Source organism: Balaenoptera ricei, chromosome 15 (assembly GCF_028023285.1).
Source record: "Balaenoptera ricei isolate mBalRic1 chromosome 15, mBalRic1.hap2, whole genome shotgun sequence".
Taxonomy (NCBI): domain Eukaryota; kingdom Metazoa; phylum Chordata; class Mammalia; order Artiodactyla; family Balaenopteridae; genus Balaenoptera; species Balaenoptera ricei.
The window spans coordinates 63,399,484-63,425,898 of NC_082653.1; the positions used below are offsets into that span (position 1 = coordinate 63,399,484).

The 26,415-nt window shown below is 51.7% G+C and overlaps 2 protein-coding genes across 8 annotated transcripts in view; one reads left to right on the forward strand and one right to left on the reverse strand.

Annotated features, from left to right (window-relative positions):
• Positions 1–3,564, forward strand: part of NDE1 (nudE neurodevelopment protein 1) — a 29,919-nt gene extending 26,355 nt beyond the window's left edge. The window contains exons 7-9 of the mRNA XM_059897138.1: positions 208–299; positions 1,350–1,501; positions 2,331–3,564. Coding sequence (XP_059753121.1) covers positions 208–299; positions 1,350–1,501; positions 2,331–2,424 — 338 coding nt within the window. The 3' untranslated portion in view covers positions 2,425–3,564. The remainder of the gene's footprint in view (positions 1–207; positions 300–1,349; positions 1,502–2,330) is intronic.
• An 882-nt stretch (positions 3,565–4,446) lies between these two features.
• Positions 4,447–26,415, reverse strand: part of MYH11 (myosin heavy chain 11) — a 136,454-nt gene continuing 114,485 nt past the window's right edge. For 4 of the 7 annotated variants that reach the window (XM_059897133.1, XM_059897132.1, XM_059897134.1 and 1 more), the window contains 16 exons: positions 25,446–25,658; positions 24,119–24,263; positions 20,961–21,167; positions 19,338–19,442; positions 19,097–19,249; positions 18,626–18,874; positions 16,873–17,085; positions 16,317–16,529; positions 15,939–16,100; positions 15,591–15,719; positions 15,201–15,289; positions 14,642–14,765; positions 13,820–14,028; positions 12,778–12,886; positions 12,528–12,700; positions 4,447–5,155 (listed from right to left, as the gene is read on the reverse strand). In XM_059897133.1, coding sequence (XP_059753116.1) covers positions 5,023–5,155; positions 12,528–12,700; positions 12,778–12,886; positions 13,820–14,028; positions 14,642–14,765; positions 15,201–15,289; positions 15,591–15,719; positions 15,939–16,100; positions 16,317–16,529; positions 16,873–17,085; positions 18,626–18,874; positions 19,097–19,249; positions 19,338–19,442; positions 20,961–21,167; positions 24,119–24,263; positions 25,446–25,658 — 2,626 coding nt within the window. In that variant the 3' untranslated portion in view covers positions 4,447–5,022. Of the gene's footprint in view, positions 5,156–8,300; positions 8,340–10,766; positions 10,768–12,527; positions 12,701–12,777; positions 12,887–13,819; positions 14,029–14,641; positions 14,766–15,200; positions 15,290–15,590; positions 15,720–15,938; positions 16,101–16,316; positions 16,530–16,872; positions 17,086–18,625; positions 18,875–19,096; positions 19,250–19,337; positions 19,443–20,960; positions 21,168–24,118; positions 24,264–25,445; positions 25,659–26,415 lie in introns of all 7 variants that reach the window. The other 3 variants (XM_059897136.1, XM_059897135.1, XM_059897137.1) reach the window with 2 other exon arrangements.

Genomic DNA, 26,415 nt, shown 5'->3' on the forward strand with positions numbered 1-26,415 from the left:
AATATTAAGTATAGTCATTATATGGCTGCAAGAAGTTGGTCATCAGATGCTCTTGTTATGTTAGGCAACAAACCATTGACCGAAACAGGGCAGCGTTGGGATCAGAGGGGCTTGCTCGCCCACCCCCGGGTTTCGCGTTCAGAGACGTTAGTGCACAGACTTTTGAGTGTGTGTTGGTGTCATGTGTGCATCCTTTTGCACACGCAGGTCTGGACGACTCCACTGGGGGGACCCCCCTCACACCGGCGGCCCGGATATCTGCCCTCAACATTGTGGGAGACCTGCTGCGGAAAGTGGGGGTAAGATGGCACTTCCCCGGGGTCCGTGTGGTGTCTTCTATCTTCAGAAGACTTGAGGGGTGACCTTACCTATTGCTTCCCCTCTGGCAGAGGCTTCATGAGGTGCAGGTGTAGCCCTGGCTCTCGTGTCCCTTACAGTCGCTGCGCTTCTGTGGGTGTTGTTTCTGACAAACACCCGGGCTCTGACCCTGAGTCACCCTTTGATCCCCGGCTATATCTTTCTTTCCCTGTCCCATTTTCCCTGGCAATTTGGGAGATTCGGATGGTATCTATGATATTTTTTCTTCATTTGAAAAAACTGAGAAACATTTGAAAACTGCCTTCCCTTTTTTTAATTTCTCAGGGAGTTAAAGGGAAAATCTTGAAAGACTAGGGCAGAGAACGTGACCTTATAGGTTTTATGTTAATTCCAGGGAAGGAGTCTTTTGTGCTTAAGAAATCACATAGATATTCTCTGTAGTTGTTTTTCTTATTTTTAAAAATGATGCCTGGAAAGCCACAGAGTTTAAGTCCTGCCAGTCTGTTATTGACCAGAATGTATGCATTCAGAGTTAATAGAAGCTTGCAACTCGTTTTCTATTGTTTTTCCTTTTGGCTTTCGGTTTTTTGGATTGCTGTTATATAAGCAGGTTTTTATGTTTAGTTAGAGTATACAGAAGCCCAGGGTGATCTCAGTACCCATTTGGTTTCCAGAGGGTCTGTTTACAGCGAGGCAAGTCCTTCTTCAAACCTCCTGCCGCTTGGTGCATGTTTTACAAGGTAGCGGAGAGAGTGGATGATTCCAAAAGTTGATTTCATATTTCTTATAGGCAGACTTAAATCATAGGTCGGGTTGGGGACTCTTCTGGAAGCTCCTAAATACCTTAGACTACCAGTTCTACGAGTTGGACGTACATTGAATTTGGGGATGGGGTGGGGCACGCTTTGGGATTCTAACACACAACCCAGTTTGACAACCACTGTCTTAAGCTATTATTAAGTGTATGGGCTCTGGTGAGAGGCAAGAGTTCTTGTCTTCAGCTTGAGACAGGAAAGCATATTTCTCTCCAGGCTCTGGAGTCCAAACTTGCTTCCTGCCGGAACTTCGTGTATGATCAGTCCCCAAACCGACCCAGTGGCCCAGCCTCGGGGTGGGGGAGCAAGAACAGAGACGGCGGCGACAGGCGGCCAGGCAGCACCAGCGTGCATCTGGGTGACAAAGGGTCAGTACCTTCTGCTGTTCCTCCTCAGTGTCGGGAGAACCCATCCTCTCCAGCCGGGAGCCTCTGACCCCTGACCCATAGCCATTTTTCAAAGTCGCGTGATTATGTCAATGAGGTATTATCCTCTACCCCATCCCTTAAGACAGAGTTAGGTGGTGTCTGCTGGTTCAGGCAAACGGCCAAGGAGAGGGTCATTTTTATTACTTGATTCTGCAGCCCCAGCTCCTGGTCATGCTGTGAGAATGTCCTTTGTATAAATCACTCCCTTGTTTAGGACTCAAGCTTCAAACACTGCTCTGCTTCCCCCAAAAGAGGATTTTTTTTTTAACCTTTAGAACCTTCAGGAAACTAAATCAGCCAGACTAGATGCCTGAAGCCAGTCACCTGATTGGAAAACACAAATCTGACCTCTAACAGCTTCATTTATTTTCTTGCCTGAAGAAAATCAGTGCAGCTTCCAGATTCTAGAATTCTGTAAGATGTGCCACCATCTCACTGGACCCCAGGCCACGTAAATTTGGGGGCGGTCAGTGGCAGACAGAGGACAGGAAATGAAGAATCGTTCTCCCCAGCATGCACATAACTTCCGGACCTTTAGATGTGGGTGTTTTTTTGGAACGTCTTCTGTGACTGGGCTTTTTGTGTGGCCTTGGGCACGTGAGCCCTAGATAGCCAGTGTCCTTGTCTTCATTTCACAGGAGAGAAAATTGAGACCCAGTGAGACACTGCTCCCGACCTTGATATTCACTCTTATAACTTTGTGGGCCCCCGTGCTAGCCAGTCTATAACAGCTGTAATGTCCGCCTAATTTGGTTTGCTCTGTCTGAAGGTTGGGAAAACGCCTGGAATTTGGGAAGCCGCCTTCAAATATTTCCTCACCGTCGCTGCCGTCAGCCCAGGGTGTAGTCAAGATGTTGCTTTAGGAAATCCACGGAAGCCAAGGCCCCGGTGTCTGTGCAGGAGTCATTTTACCCTCCTACCCTCTTTAAACTAGGTTTTTGTTTTTAAGTTAGTTTGAGAAATACGAGCAAGCAGTCGCACTAGCCAGTGACAGCGGGGGCGGGGATCGCCTGTGGCCCCGGGTGGTCGTCCCCAGGAAATGCCATCTCATAACCCCTGGCCTCCTTGTTGGGGTGTTGCCAGTGGACAGGGACAAAGCGGACCCTCTGGAAATGGCGACGTGGGTGCTGAGGCTGCCCCATCATTTTCAGCAGACCTGAGTCCTGATTGGTCTTGAGAGGTGTTTTCCATGACCGGGACACCTATAAAGTGGGGTCTGAGCCCATCTCAGGCTCACTCCGGCCCCCACTTCGCTGTAGCTTCTTCCAGAACAAAATCTCCAGTGCTCTTTGGCACAACAGGGATCAGTGCACTGAAATCACATCTAGGGGTGAAGAACAGAACAGGCATGTACCTTTTATTTAAACTGTGGTGTGGTGTACCTCTGAGACTTTTTAATCTGCCTCTCACTGAGGCTTTTAGAGGCATGCTTGAGTTTCAGAGTACGTTTTGTGGGACCAGGTCAGTGGAAACTCTGTGTCCTCTTTAGACCAATCCTGGCTGTAAGTTGTCCTGAGCCCCTCTGTCCTGGCCTGGGGGTGACCTCTGCTTCAGGACCCTTAGGGTCTCTGGGGTGTGATGGCCTTGGTAATGCAGCCCCTAAGAACAGGACTTCATTCAAAGCCTTGATGAAATAATTGGGGTGACCTTCGAATAAGATTAAACCACCAGGACTGTCGGTGGGAGGTTCCTTATTAAAGAAGAAACGAACCCAGGATTTCCACACAGATGGCATGCAGCTCATCCCTGCTGGTTGTGAACGGCCGTCTCACACTTTGGACGCAAGTAAAAAGAACACATGAATTCCAGCGCGTGCGTGCAGCTTAACGGCCTTCTGTTACTAAGTTATTTTTCCAAAAGAACAGCAAAAATATCCTTGAGTTGAAAACAGAACTTTTCAAATGCTACTGAAATTCAGCAGAGAATTAAACTTGAGTGCCCACTTCGTTGCCCTGGCAACATTCTAACCTATATCAGTAAAAGATGTACTTTTATTTTTTTAAAAGAACAATAAAATCAAGAGAAACTGATTTTCAGCTAGTTTGTGGTGGTCAGTAAATGCTGCTGCCTTTGTGCTTCTGTGTTTGCTATCTGGTGATGAAAAACTTGTTTTTTTAACCAAGTGACTATGAAAAAAACTACTTTTTTAAAGATTTCCTATCGAGTCAGCTTCTTAGAATTGTATTGGGACACGTGTGTGTCCTGTTCAGGGTGTATTAGCATTTGGTCATTCAGTGCATCCTTGGTTTCTGTAATTCCCCTCTTTTCAGTCTGTTTGATCCCATGGAGTTGGTGTATGGAATCATATGTGTTGAGTGGAAACTTCGCCAGGGATCTCTGTCTAGGACACGCAGGCCAAGGAAGGGACGGGCCCAGGCCTGGTTATTATGGCCCTCACGCCAAGAACGGTTTTTACATTTTTAAAGGGTGGTTTAATTGTTTTTAAAGAAAACAAAAATGTGACAGAGACCATGATGGAGGCTAAAATACTCAACTTTCTGGGCCTTTATAGAAAAAGTTTGTCGAGCCCTGCCGGGCAAAGTCTTGTGTTTTAACTCAAACATTCAAGGAACTCGTATTCTTCACGTTAAATACGTGCTGTTCTGATTGATAAAGATGTTCTTCCCGGGCATGGTCCTACTCCCTGGGCCTCGAGCCGCCCACCTCCTGTGTGGAGGAGCCCCGCACTCCCACTCACTCTGTGTCTCTGCTCTTCTCTTGGCCAGTTGTGGGGTCTCGGACGATGCATCTCACCTCCCTGGGCCTCAGTTTCCCCATTTAATGAAATAATAACCCTGACTTCATAGGGTTGTCGTGAGGATTAAATGAGGCCACCCCCCCACCCCGTCCTTTTTCTGTAGAAAACAACAGAAAAGTCAACTCCATTCTAGTGATTTATAACCTTTTATTAGTGAGGGTGTCCTTAAGTACAGCTGGGGTGCATATAAAACAGCGTGACATTCTTGCTCTCAGCCGTTTGAGCGGCATCTCCTTTTTAATTCACGTGACTACAGAAGGCACTTGGTCTCGGTGAACTGTGTGCATCTGATGTGTGGGAACCGGAGGGAAGAGGAATTCTCAAACCAGGGCCCACCGGGACGATGGAAGAGTCCATGGGGCAGGAAGGGCTGGGGGTGGGGACAGTGGCACCCATCGTGGTGACTTTCTCCCCAATTCACGTAAACTAAGTTGCCAGTGATTAGTTACTGTGGATATATTCTTCTAAAAATTCAAAATCTCTGCACAGTTCTTGGCAGAGGGAGTGGGTGTGTCTGTGTCTCCTGGTGGGTTTTTCTCCTTCGGTACATCGTTCCAAACTTACGTTGATGCCCTGAATGCAGGGTGGTGGTCTTTATAGTCATCGTGAGGGGTGTCTGTGACGTTTGGAGCTTGAAAATGGATTTAGACGGTGCTAAGAGGAGTCCACTGGGCTTGGTTCTGCCCTGTTTTGAGCAAGTTGTTCATTCACTGGCTTTGGTTCCGTTGAAGTCTGCATCGCGAGCGTCCATATCCTCTTCAGAACCGTCCGCGTTTTCAATAACTCTACGTCCTCCAGACCTTCTCGAGGGGACAAAAGAGGTCTCGTTCCCTCGCCTGTGGGTGTTAAGAAAACACACGTTTCTTTAGTACAGAAATCTCCCTCGGGCTTGGAAGAGATTTTCAGACGGGGCAAAAAACAAACACAAACAAACTCAAATGAGATGCAAATATTCACGTTGAAGTGAACAAATCCTGACCCGTATGGGTGCATTTAATCAGCTGGAATGGGGGCAAAGTACGTTTTTCAAAGCAGGACCATCTGCTTTAAAAAATGTCTGGCTTGGTTGTTTGCTGACCCACAGGATTCTGGTTGGCTGTGGATTTCTGTTTAGAAAAGAAGGAAAAAAGGCAAGTGGGCGTGATGGCCTCATGGGATTATTCCTACACTGTGGAGCAGGGATGAGGGGGACCTGTTGTGTCTGCACCTCCTCGCTTTCAGAAGGAAAAGCGGGGAGGGGTTTAGGTTTTGAATTGGAGGAAGGTGAGAATGACCACCAACCCTTGAGAGGGAAGGAGGTCCCTGTGTAGATGCCAAGGGTGCTGTCTGGTTAAAGGCACCGCATTGCTCTGCTTTTATGGAGCAGAATTCTTGTTCTGAGTTCCCCCAGGGCAGGGATCTCGTCTGTTTTGGGCGCACCATGGCAGGCACCGTGCAAGGCATAGAACGGGTGCTCAATGAATATTTGTCAGAAAAACATTAGACATGTTAATCCAGGGTGTCTTTTAGCCCTAGCTGGTGGGACACCCCTTTCTCTCTGTCCTTCCCGCTCCCATCTCCTCTCCTCCGTCCTGCCGGATGCACTTTTCCCACAGGGCCTGCCCTGGTCACCTGAAGTGAGGCTTTGCGTAGGAGGGCGGGGCAGGCAGGAGGAGGAAAAATTAGAGCCGCCTGCACTTAACCTCCACTGTTTGGAAGGAAAGTTTGCCGCCTTTTCAGCGACCACAACAAATAATGTTGTGTGTTGGGCTCCAGCCATCTGACCCTGTTTGACAGGTCTTCACTCATTTTAGGATGTCTAAGAAGAAAGCAAGTTTTTTGCAACAAAAACGACCCGCCTCGCCACACAAAGGCTGGACAGAAAAGCCACGAGCGTGAGCCCATCCCAGTGAACCCAGCCCGTCAGTTCTTTAGTCAAAGGGGGCAACTCAGGTAAGACAGGAGGCATAAGCAAGGCCGAGAGATTCCTGATCGCTGACATGGGGCTTCCCAACACGAGCCTTCTGGGGTCCAAGGGTGGGAGGAACCCGGGCTGGTAAAACCCACTGTGGACGGTGGATGGTACTTCCCAAGGGGCAGCGATCAGGAATAAATACTTAGTAGCTACTGCCGACTAAAGACCTGGATCAGCCTCACTCCCATCAGAGGGAAGCTTCTAGGCCTCCAGCTCCTTTTATTTATTTATTTATTTTTGACCGCACCTCAAATGCAGAACTTCCCCAACCAGGGATTGAACTTGTGCCCCCTGCAGTGGAAGCACAGAGTCCTAACCACTGGACCGCTAGGGAAGTCCTCCAGCTCCTTTGGAACTAACTTTCTATCACTCAGTCTCTAGAGGTTCTTTGAAAGTCTCTTCCTGCTTTAGCACTGTGTTCTCCAAGAACTCGGGACAGAGCAGGGTCCTGGCGTGCAGGGCTCAGCAGCCATCCACACAGCTCTCCTCCATGTCTAACCCTCCAGGTTCAAAACTGGATGGGATGGCCTGGAGCTGGAAACAGTGGCTCAGGCTCCCTTTGTCTCTCTGAAGAGTCTGCATTTGCTAACTAGAGGAGTTTAGCTGATCTATGCGCTCCCTTGATCTCAGAAGTAAATCAATCGCACCTGGGTCCCTGTAAGCCCCCTGCGTGGGCACCAGTCCTGAAGCCGGTCTGTTCTGGTTCAGGGGCCTTTCTTGAAGGAACTGGCTTCAAATCCTAGGCAAAGGTTGACACTGGCTATATCTGTCACAGGAAGTAAAGGACCCCTCTAAAATTTTCTTGAAGGGTCTGATCTTGGAGAATTTGGATTCTATTCATGGACTCAGAAATGTATCTAAGGCACTCTTGGCATCCCAGGGATCGGCACAAGAGCGTGAGCACCTGCCGCTTTGCAAGGACTCAGTTTCCATCAACGGGTGGGTCCTACGCCCCAGCCAACCCTAGACTCCAGCTTATCCCGTGATCGGGATGAGCTGGCAGAAAAACTGCTCAAAAGCTGTGTCTTAGAGGCGTGATGCTCCTGCCTAAAACTCCTGCCAAGACCTCATCCAGCTTTAAGTATTTGGGTAGCGACAGCAAGGCGGGATTCTCCAAGAGAGAAGACAAACACAAGGCAGGGCTGGCTGGGCCCCTCAAGGAGGATGAGGCGAAAGCTGGGCCCCAGGTGCCTCACTTCACGTGTGAAGACGTTGTCAGGAGCCCAGAGAAGTCGAGGCCTCTTAACCCTGTCTTGTGAAGGCCCCGTGCGCTCCCTGAGTCTTGGGTCTCCATCCCCGGTCCGTGAACACGTGCCCGTGAGACCTCCAGTAAAGGCTCTGCCTGGACCGTGCCTGGCCCTGTGGTGGCTGGTGTGGCCCTCGTGCACTGAAGATGCAGTTAGCAGCTGGCCCTCACTCAAGCCCCACGCAACCCCAGTGAGACATCGGGGTGCGAGCTCGTTTCCCTCGCACGCGTGTGTGGAAACCCCGCCTTGGGGGGCACATTGCTGGGCCGCGGCCACCGTGACCCTGTGCTTTGCTAATTCTGACTTGTGAACCAGACCAGCTGGATGGAAGCCGTTCTCCAGGACGGTACCCAGACAGTGGAGCTGGCACGTCTGCCCAGCACGGTGTCTGAGCCAGACGAGGGAGTACGGCACAGGCACGGCCTCATCATTACCAGGGGCCTGTCACCCAGGTAAGAGCCATCCAAGCCACGCACAGCCCCTAAACTCTCAGGACGCGGCGACAGGCCACGCCAGTGCCATGTGACACGCCAAAGCGGGAGGGAGGAAGGAAGGAAGGAAGGAAAATGGGTAAAGAGATGAGGTCTTCTTGTGTCGATGTTGGTTTTGATGAAAGACAGTTTTGAACTAAGATATCTAAGCCTTCAGATTTTGTAGGAATCCCAGGAATTTGCGAGGGCCACAAAAGGGGGGCGGGGGGCAGGGGGGTGGGTTGGCAGAAGGGAAATGGAAACCAAGAGATACACACACACACGAGCCGCGAAGCTGCAGGCATGATACCTGGTGAGTCATTGCGGAGTTTCCTGGGGGAGGGGGCCTCTGAAACAGAGAGAGAGAGTCCCCGGTGGTTACCATCCTCCCATTCAAGTGCAATTTTAATCATCAATGCATTTGCTTCAATTAAATAATTAAAGGCACTTTTAAGTCACCCTTACGGTGGAGCACCTGAAGCCACGAGCTCTCAGAGAGGCTGGCACACAAAAGGACGAGCCTTTTTTTCCCCAATTAAAAAGCAAATTTCTGTCCTTCAGAGCTTCTCTGAAGAACTCAGGTGGCTTCCTCCCATTCTGCATATCTGTTCAGGAAGGTAAAGGAATCTGAGTAAGCTAGTCCAGAATAGCCTTGTGGGAACAGAAGCTGAACAGACCTGGGCAAGGAGCCCGCAGCAGCCTCTCACTTTAGTATCATTACTCTGCCTTCGTTGCCTTTTATGCCCGTAGCAAGACAGTAGGGGTGGGCACCCTGGGCGGCTCCTGTGGAGATGCCTGGTGGTGTCAGGAGTGATAGGTGCGTTGGTCGGGCTCTAAGCAGGGCTTGTGTTGAGATTTACCTGCCTGGTAAAACTGTGTGAAACTTGCTCTGTAATTTCTTGCTCGCTGAGGAGCTGGCTAGGCTTGCCCACCTCACTCAAGGCTCTAGTGCTTGATTTTGTGCTTTTGTACATCTAGAGGACTCAGAGAAGGTGGAAAAGGTAGGACCCGTCTTCCACTTGTATGTTGTGTGCGTGTTCATATTAACTGTAAAAAATGGTTAGTCCAACGCCAGCCTGTACAGCCCAAGAAGGGTCGTTGTCTGGGGCAGCCGAGCAAGTGCTGGGGGGCCCAGCAGTGGGGACGCACCACCCCTCACCTTGCACGGGCAGGGGGCTCCTTCCCAAATCCCTGTGCTCTGAGCCAGTCACTCTCTTTCCCCTCCTGAAAGGGGTTCGGGCTTTCCCCTTGTCTCGTGCAGTGGTTCTCAAGAGTCTGGAGTTGAGATGCCAGGTGATTGCAGAGGGGTCCTAGGTATGCCTTTGGACTGCTGAATTGCACAGTGAGAAAGGTAGTCCCTTTTCCACTTTTAAATACATCTGATTATGTCAGAGAATCCGTTTGGTGCCAATGTCTTTGTCATTCCCTTTTTAACTGAGAAGTCCGCCTTCAGGTCATAGTCATCAATTTGTGGCCACAATAGCTAGAACTCACTATTGTTTAGTTTTCACTGTTTTAACTTCACTGTGACCTGTTGATGCAAGGCATGCTGGTTTAACAGTACAGGGGTGGTAGGTTTCATTTGTAAATCGACATATGTATGATTAAATAGTTAATTTCAAAGAAAACATCAAGTCAACAAAAGTACAGGTGGTAAGGCAAAATGGCAAAGGGGGCACGAGAATGCCTGAGGTTGGAGAAACATCACCTCTGACTCAACGATTGAAGGTTTATTCTGTGCCCAGCACTATCCCAGACACTGGGGATGAATAAGCAGACAAAGCCTCTGTGTTCATGGGCTCGCAGGCCAAGAGTGAGGACAGACTGTGTACGAGATAAGTAAAAGAAATAGCAAGTTCCATGATGACAAGTGGGTAAGAGAGAGGAGAACGGTAAAGAGTAAGGTAGGAAATTCTAGTAACATGGGTGAGTGAACACCTGCAGGAAGGGAAGGAGGGGCCAGCTAGTGCAGCAAGCCGGGGGAGGGGCATTCCAGGCAGAGAGAGCAGCCGGTGCAAGGGCCTTGAGGCAGTGTAGGAAGAGGTGGAGGTGGAGGAGTAATTTAGGAGGCAGAGGACAGAGATGACGTAGGGCCTAGTGGAACTAACCATTGTGAAGATGTTACTTTGGCTCTGAGTGAGGTGGAGCCCCCATAGAGAGCTCCAAGCAGAGGAGGGACGTGATCCAGCTCCATTTCTGTGTTGAGAACGGACTGTAAGGGGCCAGTATGGACGCAGAGAGGCCACAAGGAGGCTGAGAAAGTTGTCTAGATGGGAGGAGAGGGTAGCTAGGACCAGGGTGGCAAGCAGTGGTTGGATTCTGGATGTAGAGTATTTTTTAAGGGAGAGTTGACCAGATTTCCTAACAGAGTGGATGCAGGGTGTAAAGGAGAGAGAAAAATAAAGAATGAGCACAAGGTTTGTGGCCTGGATTAATGGCAACTTTCAGCTGCGGAGGACTGTGAGAAGAGCTGGTTTTGGGGTGAAGGGGTTCAGTCAGGGCCCAGGTTGGGGTATGTTTAGGTGTGAACTGCCTGTTAGGCATTGAATGGGAATGTCAAGGAGGTCTGGAATCCCAGGAAGTCTGGGCTGGAGATAAACTAGGAAGTCACGAGCTATAGGTGGAACTTTGAAGCCACCAGGCTGGTTCAGATCACCTAAGGAATGAGCAGCAGTAGGGATGGAGAGAGAGGACCAGGATGGCGCCCTGGGGCAGGAAGATGGGGGGGGTGGAGAGGGGGGGAATGGGGGGGATGGGGAGAGGACCAAGATGGCACCCTGGGCAGACCAACAGCAACTGGGCTTTGAGATGAGGTACCAGCAGAAGAGATGAAACATGGCCAGAAAGGTAGGAAGGATACCAGGTGAGGGTGGTATCTGGGAGGCCCAGTAAGGAGGAGTGATGGGCTGTAGCATATGCTGCTGAGTCAGGTGAGGACTGAGGACTGACCACTGAGTTAGAGTTTTGTGGTAACAGCAGGGAAGCGGGGTTGGGTTTGTTCACCTAATGGAATGACTCAGTGAGAGAGAACACATCACAAGGGAGAAGGATAGGACTTTCAGGAACAACGTCCTCAGTTAAACAAGGGGGGGTGGGTCTGATGGTGGGGTGGACCTCAGTTGGTGCTGGACAGTTGAGCACAGAAATGGGGGGAAAAAATAGAGGAAATGAGCACAGATGTAGGGAGGTGTGTCGATAGGGAAGTGGGGGCTTGTCTATACTTCATGATAGTTTCCATTTTTCCATTAAACAGGAAGTGAAGTCATCAGCTGAGAGTGAGGATGGCAGGGATAGTAAGTTTAGGGAGAGTGAAAAGCAGATGCCTAAGGGGGGAGGGCTGAGAGGATGGGGGAGGGGTGAGAGGAGGCGGGGACTGAGAGGAACGGGGAGGCAAAAGTCCAGGCAGCGTTAAGTGAGGTTGGCTTGGTTCTGTGATTTAAGAGTTTCCAGCGGAAGTGGCAGCACACCTGTTTGCTTTTCCACACTGCTTTGAGCTGCAGAAGGTTGGCAGTTGGGTTTAATTTGGGTTGTGTTTTAACCAAGTCAACACAACACAGCAGGAGGGGAGACCAGAGTGTGGAGGATGTGGGAGAGGCTGACCATAACCATGGAGTCGGTGGGGCTGCGAGAGGATGAGAGGATGGGCCGAGGGGTTGGAGACCCCGGCGGAGACAGAGGGAGTGAGCTGAAGAAAGGTGGTGGCAGGCAGATGATGGGTGCTTGATGGGCACATTAGGGCTGAGAGTTCCTGGGAATGCCCAGGGAGTGGCAGGGTCCTGGAGGAGAGAAGCTCATGGACTTGAGAGGCTGGATCACCCACCTGTTGGAGGGTGTGAGCGAGTGTGATAGGAAGCACGGAGCTAAAACCTTCAGGGCACCAGGTGGACCAGGGGATGGGAAGGAGCCCTGAGGAGCAGGGGAGCGCCTACCCGCTTCAGGCCCAGAGGTTCAGGGCTGTGGGAGAGAGAACAACCCCAGTCCACTTATGGCAGAGGGTCTCGACTGTGGGCGATGGCCCCCCCGGGGGACGTTGGGGGAAGTGCCACTGCATCTAGTGGGTGGAGGCTAGGAATGCTGCTCAACATCCTACGGGGCACAGGCCAGCCCACAATGGAGAATTATTCAGCCCTGAATGGCAGTAGTGCAGAGAAATGCCGAGTTAGGGAAAGGTGGGGAAGACAAAGTCCAGAAAAGAGGTTAAGAGAGAAGGGGTTCTGCAGATGTTGATGACACAGTGAAGAAAGGTCTCAGGAGATGGAGGTACTGCCTCCTCCTCCTCCTCCTCCTCCTCCTCCTCCTCACCTGGAGGATGGGACGGGAGCGGTTGTTAGGACAGAAGGGGTGCTGCTCAGAGGGGGGGGAGGGGCCTGTGATCTGGGCCCCACCCACGTCCAGCCCACGCTGGTGCTGCGTACATGGTGCTGAGCCGGAAAGCTGCGAGGGCTTCGGGGAAAGGGGCTCTGAGCCGCTGTGGAGGTTTCAGGCCGACCCGTGCACCCAGCCCGTGAGGCGAGGCCCCCGGGGGCTGGTCCCTCACCTGAGCTTGCTCTTGAGCGCCGTCACCTCGCGGCCCATGGCCTCGTTGCTCTCCGTGGCCTCATCCAGCTCCCGCTGCAGCTTCCTGCGGTTGGCGTTGATGCGCTGGGACTCCTCCTCCGCCTCCTCCAGCTGCCTCTTGAGTTGCTTGACCCTCGTGTTTCCTTTCTCAGCCTGTCAAGGAGAGGCCCGGGGGTCAGGGGGGTCTGTGGCGGGGCCTGCGGGGCTGGGTGGGCGCGGGGCAGGGTTACCTGCTCCTTGTACTGCTCTGCCATTTTGCGCTCGTCTTCCACCTGCAGCAGGGCCTCCTTCAGCTTCTTGTCCTTCTGCTTCACCGACTTGGCGGCCGCCTGTTTCTCTCTGCGCACACAGTGGGGGTGGGGACGGTTCGGATGGGGAGGGCCTCCCTTGCAGTCAGTGTGTAAACCAGACCAGCATGGCCCACGGTGGGCACTTTTCCTGAGCCCAAATCAGGGCTCATCCTGAGAATAATGTTTGTCCATGAAAAGGAATGAAGTGCTGACGTCGGCTACAGCATGGGGGAGCCTTGAAAACATGCTCCGTGAAAGAAGCCAGTCACAAAAGGCCTCGTGATGTATGATCCCACTTTACAAAATGTCCAGAATAGACAACAGAGACGACAGAAAGTAAATCAGTGGCTGGCTGGGGATGGGAGATAGAGGGTGATGGTTAAGGATACAAGGCTGCTTATTGGTGATGACAGCGTGCTACAGTTGACTGTGGTGAGCGTGTGCCTATGAATCGTACACCGAAAGCCACTGATCTGTACACTTTAAATGTGTGAACTGTGTGGTATGTGAGTTATCCGTAAAGCCACCACCAAAAGCAAAAACAGTGCAAGGATCCCAACCCTATCTGATGGTCATGAATGTGCTGTGACCTTACAGCTCAGGGACCGTACTTAAGTGAGAAGCCTTCCCATGTTTGTGTGTGCTGAAGGGGCTGATGATCTGGATGTTTTGTGTACCCACTAATGTGACCTCCTGCAGACACACGTTAGGCAAAGTGACGTGAGCTCCTGGGAAGTCTGGCTGACATCACTGAGGAGTCATGCTGCTTAGAGCAGCTAATGTCTCAGAGGCTTACTCCGGGCCAGGCCAGGGCACAGCACCTTCCTACGTTCTCACTCAGTTCTCCCAACACAGCTGCAGCGCGGGTACCACTGAGCTGATTTCTCAGCCAGAACTGATGCCCAGAGAGGCTGACTGACCCCCGACATCCCCGCCACTCACCGGCAAGCCGGCTGTCGTTTGGGCACTGGTCCCACCGTACCTGGCCTCCTGCTCAACCTGCTCCTCTAGCTGTGCGATCTTGGCTTCCAGAGCCGCAATGGTGGACTTGAACTTGGACTTGACTGCCCCCTCCATCTCCTGCAGCTTGCTCCGCAGCTCCTTGTTCTGCCGCTCAAGCTGCTGCCGCGCACTTTCATTCTTCTGGGCCGTGCTGCGCTCCGTGGCCAGCTCATTGTTGAGCTGCTCGGCCTGGGGAGGAGGGTGAAGGTCACCAGGTGGAGGGCTTGGGAAGTGCCAGACGGTGCACTGAGATGAACGGCTCCCCCCCCGGCAGTCCCCAGCCTTCGTTGGCCTCCGCGCAGGTCCCTGGAGCAGGAGCACCCAGAAGCCCTCCTCCTTCCCCTCCAGCAGCCAGCTCCTTCTTGGCCATCCTTGAAGACCCAGCTCAAGAGGCAGCTCTTCCAGGAAGCATCCCGGTGCCACCCAGGTGCCCAGGTCACACGATGGGTCCCCAGCGCCCATCATGGAGCTGGCACTCAGTGATATCACTGAGTGCTCACTGTTGTAAGGCGGGGGCTGAGGAAAGAGCAGGAAGGAGACCGCCAAGGCCCTTATGGGCGAGCATCGCCTACTGGAGGGAGCCACCAAAGGAGGTGCTGCAGGCGGGGTGCTGGCGTGACCGGAAGGGGAGGGAGTGGACGCTCGGGAGCAGACGTGCCGGGTCCCTGCTCTCCCGTCTTTGCATTCTCGTCCACCCCCACCAGGGCCTGGCACACAGGAGCCTGTCCTGAAGCCGTGTGGGGCCTGGGACGGGGCGGATCTGAGGCGTGTGCTGCCCTGCTCCTGGCCGCCCCGGCCCCACCTGCTGTGTGGCCTTCCGGACTCGGTCACTCATGGCCTCCATGTTGCCTTGCTCTTCCTCCAGCTCCTCCTCCAGCTGCGCGATCCGGGCCTCCAGGCGGCGCTTCTCGTCCTGCAGCGCGTTCCTAAGGGAAAGGCAGCCGCTCTGGGGCCTCCAGCCTCCACTCAGAGGCTTAGAGAGCTTCCTCTCTTGGAGAAGCAATGCCTCAGGGTTGCCGCCTTTTATAACTGAGGCTCAGAGAGGCTTAGAGGCTTGTCCAAAGGTACACAGCGGGAAGTGGGCAGCCAATTGGTGTCAGCAAAGCCAGGCCTGGGGTGGGGATCAGCTCCCTCCTCCCCGACGTCCCCAGACGCCCCGTCCCCACCATGCCATTCATTCAGAATGAGTGAAACTGGCTACACCCTCAAACGGTATGAGAACCCCGTGACCCCTGTCACAAGCTCAGCTGAACATTCTGTCATTTTCAGCATTGAAATGGGGTCCAGGAGACTCTCCTCTGACTGCCTCTCCCTCATCACCTGCGTCTAGGGAGCCCCCTTTTTCCCCACGAGGCTCATACCTTCCAGACACGCTGCCGGCCAGCTCCTCAGCCAGCTCCTCCTTCTCCAGGTCTGCCTGCTTGCGAGCCCTCTCGGCCGCGGCTAGATCCTGGACGGTGGCAGGTGGGGAGGAGGGAAACCTGCTGTCTGCCAGGAAAGGGCTGAGCCCACCCGAGAGGCCACCCCGTTCCTGTCACCAGGCCCCCAGCCGTCTCTAAAATGGCTCGGCCTCCTCTGAGCTCAGGGGGAGGCCTGCAGATCCATCAGGGAGGAAACCCTGTGTCTTTCCACACCCTCGCTGTGGGGCCCACCCATGTGGAATGCTGGACGAGGGTGCACAAGCTGGGGGTGCCCGGGGCTGCTATCACGGCATCCCCATCAGGACTCTCGCGGCGAGAAGAAGCCTTTACCTCCTGGAGCTGCATGAGGTCTGCCTCCAAGCTCTTGGCCTTCTTCTCGTTCTCTTTGGCCGTGGCAAAGATCTCATCCCGGGAGGCGCGGGCGTCTTCCAGCTCTCTCTGGAAGTCCTTCGTCTGAGCCTGCGTGGTCAACAGGCGGGACCAGCTAAGAGGTCCTTACTCACCAAGTCCTGCTGCCCAAATTACCTTTCTGTGCCAACCCTAGAAACAGCCCCCAAAGCTAAAGGGTGATGGAAAGGCACCAGGTGACCAGGCACCGGCGGCAGAGGGAGGCCTGTGTCCTCCCACTGCTGCTGACCTGGCTTCCCCCGCGCGCCCGGCCCTCGGGGCATCACCCACCTGCAGTTTTCGCAGCTGCTTGATGGCTTCCTCCCTCCCCTTGATGGCCGAGTCAGCCTGCAGCTCCAGGTCCTTCAGGTCCCCTTCCAGCTTCTTCTTGGCCGCCACCGCCAGGGCACGTTGCTTTCTCTCGTCTTCCAGTTCCGTCTCGTACTCGTGAAGCTGAGCAAGGAGAGAGATGTGCGCTGCCGGGCAAGGCCGCCCCTAGGATCCCTTCCCAGCGCCCAGGTTTGCACAACCACCTGCAAGGCGGGTTTCTCATCCCCAGGTCGCGGGTGAGAGATCAGAGTCTCCATGAAGCCAGGAAGTGGAGGTGGGAGGAAGGAAGCAGGCCGCCCCACCTCCCCTTCCCCCCTTTCCTTCCTCCCCACAGATTACCTGCCTCTGGAGCTGCCTCCTCTTTTCTTCATTCTGCTCGTCCCGGGCCTGGAGATCCCGCTCGAACTGGCCCTTCAGGGCCTGCATGTTGACCTCCAGCCTCAGCTTGGCATCTTCTGTCGCCTGCAGCTCATCCTCGAGCTCTTCCAGCTGGGTCTTCATCTCCTCCATCTGGGTTTCCAGGGCCCGCTTGGACTTCTCCAGCTCATGGACCTTTTACGTAAGGGTTGACGTCATGAAGATGGTCGGGCAGCCCCTGGAGATGGCTGACATCTCATCAAGGTCAGGGAGATGGCTTTTGCCACCCTCAAGATGCATGACCAGGAGTCCAGACCAGAGCCATCCTCTCGGAACCCTTGACTCAGAACCCACCCCCCAAATGCACTTCCCAACCAGGCCCCTTCTTAGCATCAGCCCGAGGGACTCCCTCCAATTCCTGATCATTGCTTAGCGTGAAGGAGGCATGGAGCCCCCTCCTTCCCCCGTGGACCGATAAATAGCACAGAGAGTGGGTGGGTGAAATGCAGACAAGCAAAGATGATGAAGAGCCACTTACGTTCTTGCCCACGTCGTCCTTGGAGCTAACCAGATCCTCCATCTCAGCTTTGAGCATTTTGTTGGTCCTCTCGAGCTCCTCTTTGGCTTCTAAGGCTTCCTCGAGGGCCCGTGCCAGCGACAGGGCCTTGGTTTCCTTTTCCCTGGCTTCCGCCTCGGCTCTGTCCCTTTCGTCCGCATATTTGGAGGAGATGTTTTTCTCCTCGGCCAACAACTGCAACACAGCAGAAGACCCAGAGGTGAGCTCTAGGCATGCCCGAGGGTCAGCTGCATTGAACTGCAAATATGGGGAAGAAGCCTTGTGTCCGGCTGAACTTGTCCTGGTGCAGGTGGAAGGAAGTCAGGTGTCTAAGCAAACAGTTTATAATAAGACTGCTCCCCGACTTCGAGGTCAACCTTCTGCAGAGCCAGCATCCGCTGAATCTCTGCGCTTGGAAATCACTGACGCTGCCCGTGTTGGTTAGAATGTGCTGCGACCGAGGTCGGGGTGACATTTAATCCTCCCAGAGGCCAATTATTCTTTTGTTGTTTCATGGCCACAGTCGCTCGCTCACAAGAGTAGCCTGTGAGCCGCGGTAGGGCAATGGTGAGTGGTGGATGGATCTGCACACAGTTCCCCCTCTGCCTGGAGAAGCAGTTCCAAGAACACCCCATACTGAAGTTAATCTCATCTTTAGAAAGAGAGAGCAGTATACACCGTAACATCCAAAACCCAGACTGCCAGAATTCAACAAAGACAGGCAAGTAACAGGGACTCCCAAACAGCAGTCAACACAAAAACTCTCCACTGTTTGCGACAGGAAAATAATAAAGCAGCCTCAGACCCTGGGCCAGGTAATGAAACCGCAGATTAGAAGCAATGAGGACAAGCTGTCAGCACAGGGAAGGGATGGCTGGTAGAAGAGGGAAGAATCCCAAAGTACAATCCCAAAACTGATTTTTGGAATAAATCCCAAGTCACTTGTAAACCAAATCATATTTACTAAATCTGAGTAACATGTATTAAAAGGTGGTATTTAGGGGTTTGGGTCATACAGGTGTATGCATTTATCAGAACTCAGTGAGTGTATACTTAAGATTTGTACATTTCATTGTATGTATTCAAGGGAAGAAAAAATATTTTTAAAAATGAACCCTAGTTTTTATATGCAGTGCTGAGGTATCAAGGGGGAGATGTACAGATGTCTGTAATTTGCTTTGAAATGCATCTGAAAGATACAAATGACAGATGCAATACACCCTTATAAATAGTGTGTGATAAGGTCTACGTGGTAAAGCATTAATGATTGAAGCCAGGTGGTGGTGTACAGGTGTTCACGGTATAGTGCTTTCCGCTTTGCTGTGTGCTCAAGATTCTCTGTGATGAAATGTTAGGGAACAGTGGTATTTCAAGGGTAGATACTTTAAATTACTTGGAAATCTCAGCAGGCACTCAATAAATACTCGCTGAGTAAATAAAATCAGTAAACCTCATTCCTTATCAGGGCTAGAACCCAAGGCATGACTGGGTTTCTAGATGGCCCTTATGGTGGTGGGACCTGGAAAGTCACAGTCACTGAGGCTTTGCCACTCTCCTCCCTCTGACCAAGAAGCCCTAACTACTGTTTCACACAAAGCAGGCCAGGCTTCCATCGCGTCCAGCAAAGCCCGGATGGGATGCTGACACACACGCAGCAGCCACACTGGATACTCTGCAGACCCGATTCCCCCCAGCCAGGGTCCATGAGCAGAGTGGAGGGCCCTCCAGCCCCTACCTGATCAAACTTCTTCTGCTTCTTTTCCAGGCTGGACACCAGTTGCCGCTGGTTGTCCAAATCAACGACCAGGTCGTCCAGCTCTTGCTGAAGCCTGTTCTTGGTCTTTTCCAGTTTGTCATAAGCAGCTGCCTTCTCTTCGTACTGCTGGGTGAGGCCTTCAATTTCCTTCTGGAACCTCTTCTTGCCCTCTTCCAGGGATTCCACGGTGCTGGCAAAGTCCTGCAGTTTCTTCTTCGAATCGGAGAGCTGAAATGGCAGTGTCCAGGGTGGGGTGAGAGGAGGGTGGTGAGGGATTCCCACCCCTGCGCCCCTGAGAAGCAAAGACCACCGTCTCATTGAAGAAACTCAACAGCAGGGGGAGCCGGCGAGCCAAGCAAAATGGCGCCACCATTCTACCACAGTCACATCGGAGCCACTGATCTACCCTTAAGGGCTCAGGCCCAGAAAAGCAAGGACTTGCAGGGGCACCTGGATGTTCAGAGTGGAGATGTGGCGCTCCAGGTTCTGCTTGGCCTCCATCTCCTCGTCCAGCTGGTCCTGCAGGCTGTTCCTCTCATCCTCCAGCTGGCGCAGCTTGGTGGACACGTTGAGCTTCTGCCGGGTTTCTTCTTGAAGCAGCTCCTATGGAAAGGACACATGGAAGTCTAGGGGCCCACCCCCAGGAAGGTCGTACCCCAGGTGCCTCTGGCTGATGTGGCACGATACCCACCTGGGTGTCCTGGAGCTGGGACCCAAGGGATGCCACGTCCTTGGCCAGTTTGATGGCCTTCCCCTCTGCCTCGTTGAGCATCCCCGTGACACTCTCGACTTCATTCTGAGGGTGCCGAGAGACCGGTTAGTCGGAACCTCTTGAACAGGATCCTCATGAAGTAAGAGGAGCCCCTTGTACTCAGTGATAGGCCTTGGGGCATCCACTGCGAAGTACCCATGAGCTAGGCGGCCTGGTCATGGTCACTCCATGGCCCCCCAGGGAAGCACATCGCGTACAAGTTGCAATCTCTGGCTGTAGACTCTGGTTCTAGGACCCTGTTAGAGCCCCGTTAGACTGTAGTTAGACTGTGCTGACTGGGCCCTGATGCCTCTAAATGGATCCTGGATCCTTGCCAAGGTTGGCAGAGATGAAGCAGCAGGTCTGAGGCTCCAGGCACTGAACAATGGTCTGGACTCACTCACTCCCTAAAGTGGGGGAAAAGACTGCCGGTGGCACTTCCACTTCCAAGGGTCCTGTCCCTCCCACCCCTCTTCTTCACCCCTGCTCTTTGCCCTTTCACTGACCCTTATGGCAAAACCAAAGACGCAGACACTAAAGGTAAAAAGCCTTCTACCTTTTCTCTGCCTTTTACGCCAGGAGCTGGTATCTCTGAGCAAGTCCTTTCGGAGATACCTGCCCACCATCTGTCCTCTTCCCATTTACAGTAAGGACATAAATGATCTTGACTCCACTCCTTCAGGACATTGCTTGTATTAGGATAGCAAAACCCCTGTGCCCAACTGCATGTGGAAAAATTCATACTTAACACTGCCCTGCACCCTCATCCCAGGCTCTAGGCGCATTAAATCTTTATCAGAAGTGGAGCCGTATCCCATGAATGGCAAGTCAGGCCAAATGTCTATTCAAAGCTAATTAAGACCAAAGAAAACCAGACCATGTCATTCTTCAGCTTAAAACCCATCAGTGGTTTCCCATCATCACTCAGAGGAAAGACCAGCATACATATAACAGGACCTTGAAGGCCGTGTGTCCTCTGGCCACAACCTACCTCTCCAATCCCATTTTGTGCCACATTTCCCCTTCCATTCGGCATCTAGCTCTACTGGCCTTACGTGATCTCTTCTAATTTCCCACTTACCGCCGGGCCTTTACACATGGTGCTCCCTCTGCCTATAAGTAGATAGACTTCTTATCTGTCAGACTATACATCTTTCTTAGGGAAGCTTTTCCTGACCCCTCCTCCTGCAGCCCAGGCACCCATAGTATTTACACTTATTGCATTATGTGCCTCTGCTTTCCAGCATCATTTTACACTCATTTATGTGGTGATTAATGTCTTTCCCTCCACTAGGCTGGAGTTCTCCTGGGGCAGGGACAGTGTCTGTCTGCTTCCTTGCTCTTGTATCTCAGGATTAAACATGGTGCCTCGCATACAGCAGGCACTCAATAAATACTGAATGAGTGGAAGAGAGTTTTGAAAGATTAAATTGAATAGGGCGACCATCTCATCTCCCCAAGGCATGTAACTAGAGGAAACAGACTTGCTTTGCCACGAGAGAGGCTCTGTTAGCCGGAAGAGCCTCACCCGTCGGGGGTCGGGCCCAGCGAAGCCCGCCTTACCTGCAGTTTGTGGACCTTGTCGTTGAGCTCGGCCCGGGCCCGTTCCCCGTCGCTGCACTTGGACTGCAGCTCCTGCAGCTGCACCTCCAGCTTCTTCTTCCTGTGCTCCACCTCCTGCTTGGCTTGGCTCAGGACACGCAGCTCTCCTGCCAGGTCCGCGTTCTCCTTCTCCAGCGCCTGCTTGCTCTTGTCGAGGTTGGCCTTGGCCTGGCCGGAGAGGCAGCGGGGAGGGAAGGTGTTACCGCCGTGGCTGGGCGAGCACTGACGATAGGGACCTATGCTGTCGGGGGATCTTTTTCCTTTCCCCTCCCTCACTAAGTCCGGGGACCTGTGCCCCCCGCCTCAGGGGAGGGACACGGCACAGTGAAGAACACACGGTCACCAGTCAGACTTTTTGGATTCCGTTTTCCTTAAAGCTCAGAGGTTGCAAACTGGCATCCCCTGGGCTGCATCAACCCTGCCATCCTGTCCTGTTTAATCCATGCAGTACCTTTTAACATTTTAATTAAGAAATACCACATAAAAATCTGCATTCCCAGCTTCTCTTTTTAAAAATCAAATGTTCTATTTCATGGCTAGGTGGTGGTTACACTAATGAATACATTTGTCAAAATTATCGAACTATACATTTAAAATTGGTGAAGTTTGCTGCATATACCTCTGTTAGTCTGACTTTCAAAAAAACAAACTAAAGATCTGGAAACAGAGGTCTTGCCTTCCTCCAAGGTAACAATCAGCTGGATCTGCATAGCAGCCAGCCCTGTAAATAGGGCAGTCACACTCCACTTGGCCCCAGTCCCCACCATTCCCTATTGTCCATCAGATTTATCATTGAATGTACACTGCCATTTCTGTGAAAGTTTAGAGAAAGTTATTTTATCTAACTAGCTCATGTAGGTCCATGAGTTTCTCCAAGAAAAAAGTATTTTGGGAAAAAGCAGAAGAAGGGAGGGGCCTTCTCCCAGCGCTGTAGGGAGGAGGAAAGAAGCAAGAGAGAAGTGTGGGTCCCAAGAGCAGAGGAAGCAATGGTGGGCTCACCCTCAGCCCCCAGGAAGGTGCTGTGCAGTGTCCAGGCAGCCTCAGAAGCCATTCCTCTGCCCCAGGTGTGACTAAGAGCTGCTGGCACCTCAGACAGGGACAAAGTGCCTCTTAGGGTAACAGTGCAGATTGATGAGCAAGGACCCTGGGGGACCTCACGGGCTCTAGGCTCCCCAAAAACCTTTTTCCCAGAATGGTGGCAACACTATACACATGTAAGGGGAGCCAAGATAGGAATGATGTTACAAGTTTTTCCCAACAATCTGAAAGGTTGCTAGAGGTAAAACAGTCCTCTTTTTCAATGCTCCTGAGATGGTGGACAGGTGTTCCCAGCCTCTTCTTTCTTATACAGGTCAGACATAGATGCTGTCTGCTGGTGGCGTGAACAACTGAGTCTTTCCAAAGAGGCCAGGCTGTGAATCTGGGGTGTGGCTTCCAGCCCCTGCTCACCTCTGACGGCCACCTGGCTCAGCGCTGGTCAGTTACCTTTCCAGGCCCCACTCTTCCAAACACAGAGTAAGAGGGACACATACACCTTACTACTGTCTGGAGGGCTTACTATTTCAGAAGGTGGGAAGAACCCATTTGGGTTCAGATTCTGTCACAATAAAAAATAACTTCTGAACATAAAAAAGGGAAGACAATTAAAAGGGGAAATACATGTTGTAGATAAAATTAGCAAGGTCTTATTTATCCAACACATATAAAGAACTGAAGATTCATATTCAGACCCCTTGTGACAAGTGACAAGGGGACATGAACAGGCGTCCTTTTCTCCATTTGGAGCATGGGGGGTGTTCAGTCTGGCACAGCATGTTTCAGCGTGGGGCCTGGAGATCTGCATTTTAGCAAAGGTCACGGGTGAAATTAAATGAGTTAATGTCCGTAAAACGTTGGAACAGTGGCATATAATCAGTGCCGTATGAGGGATTGCTGGTGTTATTTTAATGTATGGGAAAATTCTGAGATTCTGATAGAACCGGTGGTGAACCAGCTCATAGAAGAACATTTACTTTGATTGGTGATAGAAACAAATGCAAACTCCAACAATTTTTAGGTAACGCAGCAGCCATTTAATCTAGAAAGTGCAGGGGGGAAGCTGTAGCGCTGAGGATGGTATAATTCAGACTCTTAGGGAAGCAACCTGGCAGGATGTCTTAAGCTAAAAAAATTCCCTCCTGGGAATGTAACACAAGGAAATTCTCCAAAGGGAGAGAAAGTTCCCGATATGAAGCATTCAGAGTAGAGCTATTTAACTGTCTCAAGTCCCATATACCCCAAGTAGCCAACCATGGGAGAAAGAAAGATTAGATGTAGCCATTCTCAAACTACACCAGGGGACTTCCCTGGTGGTGCAGTGGTTAAGAATCCGCCTGCCAATGCAGGGGACACGGGTTCGAGCCCTGGTCTGGGAAGATCCCACATGCCATGGAGCAACTAAGCTCATGTGCACCACAACTACTGAGCCTGCACTCTAGAGCCCATGAGCCTAGAGCCCATGCTCTGCAACAAAAGAAGCCACCGCAATGAGAAGCCCACGCACCGCAACGAAGAGTAGCCCCCGCTTGCCGCAACTAGAGAAAGCCTGTGCAGCAACGAAGACCCAACGCAGCCAAAATAAATTAATTAATTAAAAAAAAAATACACCAGGGAGAGCTGTCTTGCTACTCAAATCAAATAATGATAGTCGTCTTCTGATCTGCAGAGAAATGAAGATGGCTAGAAGGTTCTCAGTGTTGTTACCTTCCCAGAAGTTTTGCTAAACTTTGCTTATCCATAAGGACAGTGTATAGTAGACCCTACCCTGGAGAGGCTAAGAAGTGGGTCCAGAGCCAGACTGCTTGGACTCTCGCTGACTAGCTGTGTGACCTCTAGGTGCTCTGGACCTCAGTTCCTTCATGTGTAAAATGAGCTTCATTGTACCTATCCCAGTGGGTGGTTGTAAAGATTAATCAGCATAATATACAGTAAGACTTAATAAATGCTGGCTGCCATCACTCTCACTCGAATCGTTGTAGCTTGTTATTGGTCTCAGTATAGACACTGACATGTAGTTATCTGAAGCCGTTGACATATCGTTCTTGATATTTTGTTGTCACAAAAAAAGCATCGCAACTCACCCTCTTGAACTGCTCCAGCTGCTCAGTGAGCTCCTCCACGGCCTGTGTGTGCTTCTGCCTCATCTCCTGCACCTGGGCCTCGTGGGACCGAGTCTCCTCGTCCAGGGCCTTCTTCAGCATCGTCACCTCCTGCTCCCTCTTGGCCCTGGGCAGGAAGAACACAGTGGCTGGCAGTGGAGGAGACAGCGGTTCACCTCAGACAGTACTGTGCAGAAGAACGAACGCTCTCCCGGGACCTGGAGCTAAGGTCTTCATCATCACCCCTCCCTAGCTGTGTGACCTTGGGTGAGTCACCTAACCTCTCTGGACCTGGAATTTCCTCAAAACGAGGAGCATGCTACCTGCCCAGAATCTCCCAGGGCTGGCAAACAAATACACAAAATACAGCACATGATATTGTTGGAAGAATGCAAAGTGAATTGCAAACTGTTCCGTAAATATTAACATTTGCTCTTATTTACTGAGCCTGCACAATATGCCAGACCCTGACCTAAGTTCTGGGTATATATCATCTCATATAATATTCAGAGTGACCCTAAGAGGCAAGAATATTATCATTTCTATTTTATAGATGAGGAAACTAAAGCTAAGAAAGAGTAAGCAGCTTGCCCAAGCTGTTGAAACCACTGTGTGATAGGGTGAGAATTTGAACCCAAACAGTCTGACTCTGTGCCCATGCTCTGAGCCATTGCACTGGGCCAGTGGGAATGGAGAAGAACATTGTACTGGCTTCTAGGCCCAGGTAAGTGATGTAGCACAAAGCCCAAAATGTGGGAAATAAATCTCCATGTTAGCGCTTGATACAGGGTGCACTCAAAGCACATTTGTGTATTTGTTGAATGAATAAGCGACCTAGTCACTAAAGTCAGGCAGTGACTTTCATTATCTGGCAGGTGACCCATTCTTATGGTGGGTTTTGTTTTTGTGTTTGTTTTTTGGTTGTTGTTGGCTGTTAGCCTGCAGTGACTCTTTAATCGAAGACCAATCTAATAAATATTATTTTGAAAATTTAACACAAAACTTATACACACACAGGAAAAGACAGGAATGAAATCCCCCAAAATGTTAACTGTGGTGGGACTGGGGGTGATGCTTTTGGTATCTACTTTCCTACAGTTTTCAAATCATTCTCTAATTGAGTATATCCTCCAACTGTGATGCAAAATAAGATTAAAAATAAGCATGCTTATATTAGTTAAAGCAAAATACAATCAGGACAATAAACGTAGGGCCTGAGGAACCCCATGACCCGGGATCTTCTCGGGTTTGCCCCTCTCCGCCAGCCGTCGCATCAGCGTGGCGGGCCGGCGGGGCGGGGGCCCCTCACCTGAGCTCCTGTTGGGTAGCCGTGCTGTCCAGCGTGTCCTCCAGCTCCGTCTTCAGTGCCTCCAGCTCCTCCCCGAGGTCCCGCTTCTGCTTCTCAGCCTTGCTCCTCGCGGCCCGTTCTGAGTCCAGGTCCTCCTGGAGGTCTGAGATGTGACCCTCCAGCTCCCGGATCTTCTTCAGGGCGTTGTTCTTCTGAGTGATTTCATCATCAAGCCTGCCGGGGACGGATCCCCAGAATTAAGACTCTGGGGTCCTGAGCCCCCTGCTATCCATCCCACAATGTGGCCAAAAATGGCTTTATGGAACCAGCCATTTGGGTTCCATATGTATCAAAACATGTTTCGCTCATGTCCCGAGACACAGCAGACCACTTCTTGCCATGCTGGACGGTTTGGAGGCTTATGCAGAAACGTGGTTTCCAAGGGCTGATGTAAAAAAACAGGTCATGCTGCGCATGTGCGTGTGTGCGTGCATGTGTGTGTGTGTGTGTGTGTGTGTGTGTGTGTGTGTGTGAGAGAGAGAGAGAGAGAGAGAGAGAGAGAGAGAGGCAGAGATGGAGGCAGACATAGACAGACAATACAAAGCTCTGTCCCAGACTAGCAAGGTGCCATGTCTACATTAGGAGCCTAATAGATGCTTTCTGAATGTTAGACAGTTATTCCTCTCTGGCAACTACTGGTTTATTCTTTCTTCCATCTGCTCAGTGTCTGAGTTCTGCTACATGCAAAGCTCTTGGCCAGGCACTGCTTGGGGGTGGGGCGGGGGGGATGTTAAAACCGGGGGAGGCAGTGACTGTGGGTCAGTGTGGGACACGGGGAGCCTTGTCTGAATGGCACGGAAGGGAGCTCCCTCCTGACCGCTGTGGAGCTGCCTCTGGTTTTGCCCACGATGGATGGAAAGGGACCCTCAGGAGGGAAGGCACGAGGTGGCCCATCACCCTAGCACTGTCACTTGGCACAAACGGGCTGAGA